Genomic DNA, 13556 nt, shown 5'->3' on the forward strand with positions numbered 1-13556 from the left:
AGCAAAATACCTTCTGTGACTTCCCTACTTTATGAGGCATGCAGCACTGTTGAGAGACACTCAGATTATTTAGAAGCTCTACAGGCAAAATGCGTTTCAAAGAGTGGCTTGCCCATCTGCAAAAGGCCATTGAGAAATCACAAATGGTTCTGTGGATCTTTGGGAGCTTCCCCAGAAAAAGTAGATCTGGATTAGAGGGATGGCGTGGGATATGGGCTGGCATTCTTATGCCAACAATGTCATACAAATATTGCAAAAACAAGTACTGTATGTATGCATAGGGACACGGGTGGCGCTGTAGGTTAAACCACAGAGCCTAGGACTTGCCAATCAGAAGGTTGGTGGTGCAAATCCCCGCAACGGGGTGAGCTCCCGTTGCTCGGTCCCTGTTCCTGCCAACCTAGCAGTTCGAAAGCACACCAGTGCAAGTAGATAAATAGGTACCGCTCCGGCGGGGAGGTAAACGGTGTTTCCCTGCGCTGCTCTGGTTCGCCAGAAGCGGCTTAGTCATGCTGGCCACATGACCCGGAAGCTGTCTGCGGACAAACGCCGGCTCCCTCAGCCAATAAAGCGAGATGAGCGCCACAACCCCAGAGTCGGCCACGACTGGACCTAATGGTCAGGGGTCCCTTTACCTTTACCTTTATGTATGCATAAGGAGCACAATAAGCACCCATGCAGAAGCACCTATGGATTCAGGTGATTCTGCAGAATTCAACAGAATATCCATGACCAGAAAGCAAGAGTTTGGGATTTTTATTTTATTGTACAAAGGTTGTTCCTGTAAAGAGTCCCATACTTCAAAGGCACTGGAATTCTAATTACCAAAACAAGCAAACCTCTGAAATGGTTTGCTTGGAGAGGAAGAGTTTCAAAGGGGAGTAAATTAATAGATGACCAAAAAAAGTGGCTGAAACCAAAACCATCTTAGTACAGAAGTTTGACTTATTGGCCTTAGGTAGCTTTCATTCAGATATGGCTCTGCAAGAAGCAATATGCCTTTTACTGTCATCAAAAGAGAAGTGGAGGCTTGAACTGTAGACAAAGTATTGAAGCTAAAGCTGGAATACCTGGATTCAAATATTATCGGCCTTGTGGACTCATGGGGGTATTTGGGCAACTAAACACCTTTCAGTGTTAGCCTCTTGGTTTTGTGTTTTTGTGTTTTTTTAAAATAAAAAAATACACACACACCCTTCCCGGAATTGCAATCACAGCCTCTCAAACCTCATTGTCGGAAATGACAAGATAATTATAAAATTGTTGAGCGCACATAAAACATTACTAAAATGCACATTACCAATTGTAATTACTGCTGCAGGATTCTGTTGCACATTCATTCCAAGGGGCTGAAAAAAAGTGATTTCATTCTACATAAATTATTACACTTTCATGTAAGTGGATAGCTTGTGGGTTTGGGGCCCAAAGTCTCAGTGCCTCACTCTTGTAATTTTAGTTTCCAGTGGGCAATTTTTCTCTCAACCACAATCATAGGCTCTGGTTTCTTTTAGTTTTCCCCCTTTTCTTCTTTTCTTAAATAAACGGCTCGATACACACAGATAAATGATACAGAAGGTGCAGGGTTTACAACCAGAGTTTATCCCAGCTTCAATGGCCAGGGCCTCCTTACCTGTCCTGCACAGACACAACAGGGGACCTACTTCCTGTACCTGAGAGAGGTGGGAAACATGCAGCAGGAGCCACTCACAGGTGTTGCATCCTCAGTAAAGAGCAAAGGCATCCAAACCGCTGCACCTGAGCCCACCTGACATCTCAGGAACTCTAGTTTGTTAAGGGTGATGGCAATTATTGCTCTGTGAGGGATCCCAGCAACTCTCAGCACCCTTCACAGACCACACCTGCCAGGATTTTGTGGGGAAGCCATGACTGTTAAAGTAGTGGAAGAGTACTTTAAACACATGGGGAAGATGCGGCCATTGTCTTTCTGATTCTTTGATGAGAGACCCTCTGGTTCAGCACTGAAATATCTTTTACAACATTATTATTTTTTTAGTGCATTTGAGGAATTCGTAACCTACAGGTCTTTTCTTTCTCTTGAGCGTTTGTTTAATGTCAATAACTATCAACTATTACTCATCCTCTCGGGCATATATTTCCTACAAAAACAATTTTTACTTTAAAGGTGGCCAACCGTTCCCTAGGTGAACAAACCCCTTTCCTTTGAATGCAAACACAAAATGTTAAGTCTTCGTATTTGAAACATAAAACCCAGATTGCCTAAATGTCTCTTGTCCACACATACACAACAACCATTTTTGCCATGACCTTTTATTTGCCCTCACTGTGCTTCATAACGGCAACACAGGTCTCTCATATTTAAATCCCATTTCAAACAATTTCTATTAATCAATGAGCTAGAGAAAAAGATAAGATGAATCCCAGATGTGCTTGATGGAAGTAGATCAGATTACATGGGACATGAAAGGATCGAGCTATTAAAAGTTTACTTGGTAGGTTAGATACAAAGATCTTATCGAGGTTTTTATAATAGAGAAGCAGTTGAGAAGCCTCTAAAACAATTTATGAAATATACATATTGTATATTTCAGGTTCCAAGAGAGATTAACTATATAATATCCCCAATAGTATTAACTATAGATTAACTATATACTATCCCCAAAAAGGGACGCGGGTGGCGCTGTGGGTAAAACCTCAGTGCCTAGGACTTGCCGATCTTATGGTCGGCGGTTCAAATCCCTGTGGCGGGGTGAGCTCCCGTCATTCGGTCCCAGCTCCTGCCCACCTACGAGTTCGAAAGCACTCTTAAGTGCAAGTAGATAAATAGGTACCGCTTTATAGCGGGAAGGTAAACGGCGTTTCCGTGTGCTGCGCTGGTGCTGGCTTGCCAGCTGCAGCTTCGTCACGCTGGCCACGTGACCCGGAAGTGTCTTTGGACGGCGCCGGCTCACGGCCTCTAGAGCGAGATGAGACACAACCCTAGAGTTGGACACGACTGGCCCGTACGGGCAGGGGTACCTTTACCTTTACCTATCCCCAATAGGATTAGGAAAGGAGATTTCTTAGTGAAGTCTAGGGTATTTTAGTGGGAGATTTGCAGTCAAACCTAACGCTAGTTAGTATATGAAGCAGTTAAGGACCACAGAGTTCTAACTGCTAGAGTTGGCTCAATGAGATCATGCCCCATCTTCTCCTGACAGGAGGGAAGTAATTCCCCCCCCCGTCCCCTCCCCCCTCTCTCACACACACTGCAAGCAAGGAGGTCCTCAACTGGACTCCCTGTCTCAGACATGTGTCTGAGGCTGCTCTGTTGTATTTCAACCAAGTATTTTACCTGCATTATCTTTAAGCTGTTGCTTAAAGGAAAATGCATGACTATGACCTCGATTAAGTAACTAAATCATTTTTAAACTCACTTCAGAGTGTGTTCCGTTTGATTGCATGAGGATAGAAAGGGTGTCAGTTGATTCTTGCAGCTGAACAAAATCAATAAAAGGTTTAATAGCCTATTCCTATGCTTCATTCATGTGCCTAATGATGGAGCTGAATGTTCTGCTCCTTGGGCTCTCTGTTTTGAAAACAGGCGCTGCCAGTTTGCTAACTGACCCACACATGCGGGTCTGTAATAATAATATTTTTTTATTTATACCCCGCCCTTCCCGGTTCAGAAAACCGGGCTCAGGGCAGCTAACAACAAATTTAAAACAACAACAAAAAACAGCATAAAATACAGTATAAAACATGAATGACAATAAATTCAGAATTAAAAAACCAATTTAGGGGGGAAATCCATCCAATAAACATTAGATGATCACCAGGGCCTATTTGGGTCAGTGAGGAGACCAGGGGAGAATTAGCTGTGGGATCCCAGAGTGGGTAATCTTCATAAAAAGGGGAGAGGGAGGGAAGGAAGGCGAATAAAAGATCAGGCTAAGTTCAAATTGAAAGCCAGGTGGAATAGCTCTGTCTTACAGACCCTGTGGAAGGGAGTTAAATCCTGCAGGGCCCTGGTCTCATGGGACAGAGCATTCCACCAGGTCGGAGCCATCACTGAAAAGGCCCTGGCCCTGGTGGAGGATAATCTAACTTCCTTAGGGCCCGGGACCTCTAAACTATGATTATTCAAGGACCTTAAGGTCCTCTGCGGGGCAGAGCAGGAGAGGCAGTCCCGTAAATACGAGGGCTTTAAGCCACTTGTAGGGGATTAAATGTAATTGATATATCATCTTATTAATTCCCACCAATTTTTACGGTTAGTCCTATAAGCTTAATAAACAGCATATACTTACAATACTGCAAGTATTGAGATTAGTTGTGTGGTGGCAACAATACTGTGAGTGTTATCTGTTCTGTTTTTCTCCACAATCCCTTGCAAACCGTCTCACAGAATCACAGAAGTGAGGGTTGTCCAACCCCTTGCAATGCAGGAATCTCGACACATGGGGCCTCCCATCCAATTTGAAACCATACCAGACCCTGCTTAGCTTTGCAAATGTGCTAGCAGTTTTATTGCTGCACCGCTAGGAGGCAAGCAAAGATATTTGAGGGGGGCGCCCAGATGAAGAAACCACTCCTTTCAAGGTGATCAAAGGAACTCTAAGCCAAGGATTTCCAGTGCTCTTCTCCCATAAGCTCCTTCCAAACAAAAGATTCTGTAGAGGGGCAATATACTCACTAATTTGCAGAGGAGGACGTATTTCTGATCCAGCTTCAGCTTCCGTCTTACATTAAATCATTCTTTCACGATTTGTTTAACTGCCATGGAATGTGGGAAGGGGCAGGAGGAGTGTGGTGCTTCATAAAGCAGATTGGCGGTTCCTAGTCATTACGGCATTGGGCTATCTATTTTGAGAAGGATCCGTAATGTGGGGGCAGGTGGAAAGTAAAGGTGACTTTTGGTCTAAGACATAATATGGTTCCCTTGCTTAGGCCATCTGGTTTGTCTTACAAAATTAAGTCTGCAGCATGGAAGATTCAGCGCCTGAGAAGGGAGTTGTACCAGATGGCTTCTGACTCTATGAACTTAGAAAAAGGTATAATCTGAGTATTTAGAAGCATGGAAATTCAGGTCATGTGATGGTTGAGCGGTTCTGTTTGTAGATGAAGAAATAATAAAAGGTTATTTTCAGGAGGAGAGAATTAGTGACATCTTGTCACTAAAAATAGAAAAACCTTTGGCAGCTGAAGGTGAATCTCCAGGAAAGAAAAGGGCTGAAAGAACAGCTTTAAAAATCCATCTTTTATAGGTTTACAATATGGCAGAGAAATCAGCTTTAGAAGTTCCATGCAGCCAAGAAATGTGTGAGTCACTTTTTAAGATTTTGTTTACTTTTCATACCAAAGGGTATATAATAACATAGCAAGTTATAAAAATGTGTCTTTTTCTTTTACTGCGTTCAGGGTCGTTTTTCCAAGAAACAACAAAGGGTATTTTTCCTTCAAAGTTCCAGAATGGTTTCAGACATGTTTAGCTGGGTTTTTCTCCCCCTCAAGTTTCTACCACAGTTCAGAACACAAATAGATCTTTCTTGCCTCCAAAATAAAAATTTCCTGGCTGGACCCTAAAGCCATTTAAAGAATAAGAATTGGGCTGGCAGAATCATACCAAACAACCATCTAGTCCAGATAAAAGTTCCAGAAGGATGCCAACTTTTTCACTGGCCTTTGCTCACATGCCTCTAAGAACAGCCTGGCACACATGAATTTAGCAGCTGGAGCTTTTCTTCACCTAAAAATAAAATTGCTGTGATAGGAGGACAGCCAGAAAAAGAGCTCAGAACCCTTACTCCACGCTTGTAGTCACCACATGAATGTATCCATGTTCATCCCCACAACAGATAAAGGAGGAAACAAGACTTGCTGCAGTTACTGCTATTCTCACACACACCTTTAAAACAAACTAATTCGCGGTGTGTACTCCAGAACAATGAAAGGATCAAAAACTCTGGGAAGCAAGGATACCAGATTAAGCCAACTGTAATGGGAAAACAGAGGTGGAGTTAATGCAAGAGGCATCTGGGGAAAGTTTCTTGTCAGATTTATCTGGACTTCTTCAGATTGCTTTCTTGGTTATTATTATGGTTCTGCAACTGTAACTGCACTGAATGTTCCCTATGAGAGAAAGCGTTGCATCTCCCCAGGTACACAAAATAGGATTGCCGGGGCAATAAGATGAACCTTGAGAGAAAAAATACGTGTGCCATATGCAGTAAATGAGAAACAAATGTGTACTTATCACACCAAAAATATGATTGTTAGGAAATTCCCTCAGTGCATACTAGACCTGGATATCTTTCCTTAGGTCTCCCCATTTTCACTGTTAATTTGTCAGTTCCCCCTCCTGCTGATTTGATATATGCAATGTATATGCAGGTATATTTTACCAGGAGCAGGCATCCCTTTCATCATGAAGACAAAACTATTTCCCTACAGGTGATTTATCTCTCCCTTGGACACTGAATGAGGAATTGCTAGACTATCTCTGCAGCATGCATTCTGAGAAGGCAACTTCTGGAAAGAGGTTTTTGTTTTGTTTTTAAAGGGGGGCTTAGACAATCTTTCCTACTCTTTGTAAATTGTTTTGCTGTTTGCATTTGTGCAATGAGTGAGCTCGTGTTGAATTTCATGTAGATGCATATCTATAAATCACTTTCCCACATAAAAGCAGCCGAGGAAGTGGGCGATAAAAAAATTAAATAAAACCATACATCCCTCCCCCTTGAAACACAGATTAAATAAAAATTGGAAGACAGGCTAACCAATAATGAACCCACACCGTTCATTAAACCGACTCAGTGGTAAATTGGATTATAAAAGCTCTCCCAAGTTTCCTGGACAAAGATGTTAGAAAGTGGGCTTTTGTAGTGAGGGCACGCTACATTTTCAGCTCCACCGCATGAAACCCCTACTCCTAACCACCACTAGCACCAGTGGCTTCCCTAAAAGAAAAAAAGACTTAAAACAAGACTCTCCTCAAATACTTATTTGGATTCTGAACCAGGCAATTGTTAGTTCCAATGACATTATATAATATAATAATAATAATAATTTATTATTTATACCCCGCCCATCAGGCTGGGTTTCCCCAGCCACTCTGGGCGGCTTCCAACAGAATATTAAAATACAATAACCTATTAAACATTAAAAGCTTCCCTAAACAGGGCTGCCTTCAGATGTCTTCTAAAAGTCTGGTAGTTGTTTTTCTCTTTGACATCTGGTGGGAGGGCGTTCCACAGGGCGGGTGCTACTACCGAGAAGTCCCTCTGCCTGGTTCCCTGTAACCTCACTCCTCACAATGAGGGAACCGCCAGAAGGCCCTCAGAGCTGGACCTCAGTGTCTGGGTAGAACAACAGGAGTGGAGATGCTCCTTCAGATATACTGGACCGAGGCCGTTTAGGTCAGCAGTAACACTTTGAATTGTGCTCAGAAACGTACTACTAGCGGCCTTTTAAAACATCGTTCATGTGTAGAGGTGCCCACTGGAGCCTCAGGCCACACAGTTGCGCCCAATATTACATTACAGTCCCCCTGTTTCCTTGGATTTCTGAGCAAAGGAACAGCAAGAAACACCAACCTTCTTGCCATGAAGTAGAGAGCAGCTGCCCTATAACTCTGATTCTACACACTCAATTCTCTACTCTTGCTTTTGGACAGAGATATGTGAACTTTTATTTTGAAGAGACACATTTCAAGTGCATTAGCCAGAAGATCGAACCTATCCTAAGAACAACATTTTTATTTTTTCTATTAAGGAAAGATTATTCTTTGTGTTGGAAAAGTTCAGCTGTTCCTATAAACAAGGGCTCCGAACTTAGGTGTAATCCCAGCTTCCCAGCAGGGTGATCCAGCAACAACAAACTAATGCAGAGCAGCATCTCGTTACATTTCTGCTTCCTTTGGGGCTGGCAGCAGCAGAGCAAGGCAAGGAGCAAGCTGGCCAGTATTGTGCAAAACAAAACAAAACCCGCGAGAGTCTTTTGAATCCCATCAGCTTGGACAGTGTCTCTTTCATTTCTCCCATGCTATATTCAGTGGAGCCACCGTATGTCTCCCGACTTGACACAAATTATTAAGCCTGTTGCTCTCTTCAGTCTCCTGGTGTACCCAAAGTGCCTCGCAGCTGGAAGACAACCCACAAAGCAGAGGGCAGCTTTATTGACTGGCTATTACCTCCAGTTGTTGTCAATGAGGACAGCTCCTGTCTAGACTAAAGGGAGATTGCAACGACCCGGAGAGGACCCCAGTGTAATCCCATGAACAGTAAGGTGGTTTAAACACCCATGAAATCAATGAGATTTATGCAGCCAAACCACGCACAACATTGGAGCCATTAGCCATCATGTTCAATGACTGACTGAATAAACATGAGTGTATGGGGAGCAGTTGTTCTAGTGAAGGAAAGAGATACAGTTAAAAGGTTTTCTGACTATTTAACACAGGGGTTTAACACTTGCGGCCCTGCAGATGTTGTTTGACCACATCTGGTCTTGATGACTGGGGTAGATGAGATTTAGAGACCAACAATATCCAGAGCACTACAGGTTCCCCATCCCTTCAGCAAGAGCATACCCTCAGGTTTTCTCTGACGAAAACAGGGACATGTCCAAAGGCTGTTCCATGGGCCTTAATCCAGCCCACTGGTCATTTTAATTCAGCCCCTGTGGCAGTTTATTTCCTGGGGTAAAATCCTAAAAAGACCCTCAACAACTTGAATCCTAAAAAAGGATAACAACTTTGGTTGGCCCTTTAGTCGGCCCTCATGGCCCTTTACTTCATCAAATCTGGCCCTCTTTGAAAAAAGTTTGGACACCCCTCATCACCATCATTTTATTATTTATGCTCTACCCATCTGACTGGGTTGTCCCAGCTACTCTGGGCGGCTTCCAACATGTATAAAAACAAAATAAAACATTAAATATTAAAAAACTTCCCTATACAGGGCTGCTTTCAGGTGTCTTCTAAAGCAGGGGTAGGCAAACTAAGGCCCGAGGGCCAGATGCGGCCCAATCACCTTCTCAATCCAGCCCACGGATGATCTGGGAATCAGCGTGTTTTGACATGAGTAGAATGTGTGCTTTTATTTAAAATGCATCTCTGCATTATTTGTGGGGCATAGGAATTCGTTCATTCCCACCGCCCCCCCCCCCAAATATAGTCTGTCCCACCACATGGTCTGAGGGACGGTGGACCGGCCCATGGCTGAAAAAGGTTGTTGACCTCTGTTCTAAAGGTTGTACAGTTACTTGTTTCCTTGGCTTGGCGGGAGGGTCACAAAACTTCATACATTTCTCTGATGGATACAGGGATGTCCTAAGGGAAAGCTGGACATTCTGGGATCAAAACAGAAACCAGGATGGCTTCTTTAAATCTGGAAAACAGGGGCATTTGGAGGGTCTGCAAGAGGGCAAGCATGAAAAAGGTGCCCTTCATTCTCTCCCTCCTTCTGCATTGAGGGGAAAGACATCTGCAAGGAGGCCCGAGTATTGCGCCTCTATGGGGAAAATGTGTTTCTCTTCATACCAACAACACTTCAACTGTAAATATTTGTGTATAAACCTCATTTACTTGAATGTCATACGCCACTACCAGAGACCTATCCTTTTGGGGGATAGTTTCCAGAGCACCCATTTGTCACAAACCCCAAATCTTTCCAGATATGTGGATTGCAGTAGCCCCGGAACATAATCACTTACCACGTTGCTGCATGTTCGGTATCTGATATTTCGACCCTCACAGCTCCTGTAGCCAAACAAAAACAAAAGCCACATTACTGCATGTCAATACCCTAATCCACAAGTCACTCATTTCCATCTGTATTTTGCCAGTCATATAAATCAGGCACAATGCACAATTCCGACCACTGAATGTTGTCAAGATGTGCGTTCACCACGATATATTTCATGTTCCTAAATGGAGCAATGTGAAGAAATACATTCCATAACATGCAGCTCTCTGAAGCTGAGTGAACTTGGAACTCAAAAGGGACGGTAGTCTTCAGAAGGTTAAACGCCTTTGCTCAAAGATAGTCAATTTATTTATGTAAAATATTTGCAGAGCACGCTTTTCATTAAAATACAACAAGGCAGCATACAACATGTCAAATTACAGTGACATCAGTGCATGACTGCTACAAACTATTTTCCAATACAGAACCTCAGAATATTGTGTGGCAACTTAACATAAAGGTTACTGACAAACATTCATTAGGCAATGCTATGAAAAAATTAACTCAGTAAATTTTGACATACGGTGGTACTTCAGGTTAAGTACTTAATTCGTTCCGGAGGTCCGTACTTAACCTGAAACTGTTCTTAACCTGAAGCACCATTTTAGCTAATGGGGCCTCCCATTGCTGCCGCGTTGCCAGAGCCCGATTTCTGTACTCATCCTGAAGCAAAGTTCTTAACCTGAAGCACTATTTCTGGGTTAGCTGAGTCTGTAACCTGAAGTGTATGTAACCTGAAGCATATGTAACCTTAGGTACCACTGTATGGTCAATCTGTTCCTCACATGTGTTTGTGTGTAGAGGTGGGGGGGGGGGAGGAGAGAAAGTCAAAGCTATAATGAGCATGTTAGTTAAAATTCATAGCTCTGCTGGATCCCCAAAAGAAAGGCTCAAACAGAGCTATTTGCTTTATGACCTATCATTGTAGCCTTCAGTAGCTCTGTCTGTGTACTCCAGTTTCTGTCTCCTGTAGATCCTTTTTCCTTTCATAGGCTACAGGTTTTGCCTTCCCATATAATTTCCCTGACTTTATACATTCACTTCAAGTGATCAACAAGTTTGCACTCCGGGGACCAATGCCAGAATTGGAATATTGCTAGGAAATGTATTTGGGGTTCAACAACACCAAGATTATCATTGCAGGGGAAAAAATCACAAATTAATGAAGGTGGATTTGGAATTCTGAAATTGGAACTACACCATCATGCCTACTTATTGTCTAATATCAAATACTGGAAACCTTTCTTCGGTTTCAACTTTCTGAACTGGGGAACTTTAGAATATACATCTATAGCAACTTTGGCTGGTTGGACACTATTAGGATCAAAATATATGAAAACTCATATATGACTCTTAAAACAATCAAGTCGGTTTGAGGGATATGTAATTGGGTTAATGGAAAAACAACAACTCAACAACAGAAGTTCCTGAACTGTGTTTCTCCAGATTATGGGAGGGAGGCTGAAAAGATTTTAAGTTTTTTTAAAAGCAACAACAACACCTTATATATAGGACTATGCCACCTGGCACCTTAATAAGTGCAAAGAGACTGCAAAATGTTACCAGATCAGGATGAGAATTTTGTAAATGCTGTAGGCTGACTGGAATAAAAGACGGAACAAGATGAAGACTGATGGCCATCTGGAGATCAGAAACAGAAAGAAAATTTCAACCTAAACATTCCAGTTTCTGACAAAGTCCAAGCGCTTTTCTTTTTTTCTCTCCCTCCGCCCAATCATTCTGAACTATAGCACGGCCAACATAATGCTTGAGTTAACGGAAGATCTGTTTCTTTTCTAAGCTGTTGCATGCATGGGAAAGCTGACTTTTCTTAATTTAAGAAGTTGAGCATTAAACTAACATAGTTCAATAAATCCAAACCTTTGAAATTAAAAATGTATTTCAGTTCCATGCCACGATGGAACACCCTGAGCAAGTCCATCCTGCTAAGAAGTATTGCAATAGGTTCTGATGCAGCACAATACAAGAACTATCGGTATTCTCAACCCCCATAAAATATATATTTTATAATACATAGGAAAAGGAAAGAGAGCCATACATACTAACATTCTGAACAGTATATTGGCAACCCTCCATGTGTGCCCGTTCAATATGTGTGCATCTGTGCATCTCACTGAACCCAGACGTGACCTGAAAACGTCACAAAAAGAGGCAGGATGGGGAGGAACAGGGCAGAATGGGGTGTTTGCAGGCTTTTTCAATGGTGTTTCAAATATATGTGATTTCACTGATGCATGCAGTGCCTCAGAACGTAAACACCCACCCTCAAAATGGGGAATTGCCTGTAATTATTGCAACTTCTCTTAAGAAGCCCATTATTCGATCGAAAGAAGAATGGATATTGAAGATGATGGAATATGCAGAGATGGCAGTGGAATATGTGGAGATCAGGCACCAAGAGGACAATAAGTTTAGTAGAGAATGGTCTTCTTCTTCTTCTTCTTTGGCGATCCCTCATAGCCGAGTAAGATTGTCTTCCATAAACATGGTTTTAACAAATGAGTCTGAAAGTGACCATGGAGGCCAATTCAGGATCCACACCTCCTTCTACAGTGGGAACATAGGTTTCCAGGTGGGAGTTGATCACTGTGTGGATTTGCCAAGAGTGCCTTCCTCTTAGCACGTTTCTCCCTTGCATCCTGAGTTCGAGTGTCTTCAAAGCCCATGACACCTTTGGTAAAGGCTGTTCTCCAATTGGAGCGCTCGCAGGCAAATGTTTCCCAATTGTTGGTGTTTATACTACATTTTTTTAGATTTGCCTTGAGAGAGTCTTTAACCTCTTTTGTTGACCACCAGAATTATGCTTTCCATTTTTAAGTTTGGAATAGAGTAGTTGCTTTGGAAGACGATTAATCAGACATCCGCACAACATGACCAGTCCAACAAAGTTGATGTTGAAGAACCATTGCTTCGACACTGGAGATCTTTGCTTCTTCCAGTACACTGGTATTAGTTCACTTGTCTTCCCAAGTGATGTGCAAAAAAATTTGGAGACACCATTGATGGAATCTTTCAAGGAGTTGGAGATGGTGTTTATAAGTGGTCCATGTTTCACAAACATTAAAGAACACTGTAAGAGTTTAAAAACATTAGCAGGATTCACATAGCACTTGTAATTTAAATTAACAAAGGGTAAGAATGGAGTATAACAAAGTTAGATAAAGTTGTTAGAGGCAGTTAAAAGGGGAAGAATTCTGGAAGCCAGTGGAGGGGTGGGAGGAAGTCCTGGGGTTCAGGGAATCTCATAAAAGTATTCATATGAATATGGTTTTGTGAAAATAAGTGTCTGTGTATATATGCATATGTGTGTGTGTTTAAAAATATTATGCTTTCTTTTAGAAAATTTGAAAATAAGAAGCCCAATATTTGAAGCGTCATAGTATCTGAATTCTATGATACTATTTTAATCCATGTTGTTGTTTTAATTGGGAGTTGCAGTAGCTTGATGATGATCCTCTCCCAAAGCGTGGTTGAAGCGAAAGTGCAAACCGTCAACTGAACAAAAAACCCGCCAACATTGTGTCCAAATGACTTTGCTTCTCTTGAGCTAATACAGTTCTTCAGGCATTTTCACACAGTTCAACTTGGGCACAGATTGGCTTGGCACAGAGCAACCTTTGCCTTCAAAGTTAGGTCCTCATGGGCCCCATTTCTTGCAAATAGGTTTGGAGTGAAATGACTGGGTTAGGGTTTTCCATTCATTTGTCAAACAGAAGCAAGGGTTGTGTATAAAGTTTCTTAACACCCTATACTATCAATAATATGCTAGAAGCCTGCAGCCAAAGAACAGGCTGGTTAGTTTAAACTGTGACATTCAGTGCCTCCAGCATT

The 13556-nt window shown here is 42.2% G+C and overlaps 1 protein-coding gene across 3 annotated transcripts in view; it reads right to left on the reverse strand.

The window, feature by feature from the left end:
- ADAMTSL1 (ADAMTS like 1) overlaps positions 1-13556 on the reverse strand; it is a 494294-nt gene that overhangs the window by 201377 nt on the left and 279361 nt on the right. For all 3 annotated transcript variants that reach the window (XM_083482208.1, XM_083482210.1, XM_083482209.1), the window contains one exon: positions 9673-9718. In XM_083482208.1, coding sequence (XP_083338334.1) covers positions 9673-9718 — 46 coding nt within the window. The remainder of the gene's footprint in view (positions 1-9672; positions 9719-13556) is intronic.

Source organism: Podarcis liolepis (genome assembly GCF_965112155.1).
Source record: "Podarcis liolepis genome assembly, chromosome: 17".
Classification (NCBI taxonomy): Eukaryota; Metazoa; Chordata; class Lepidosauria; order Squamata; family Lacertidae; genus Podarcis; species Podarcis liolepis.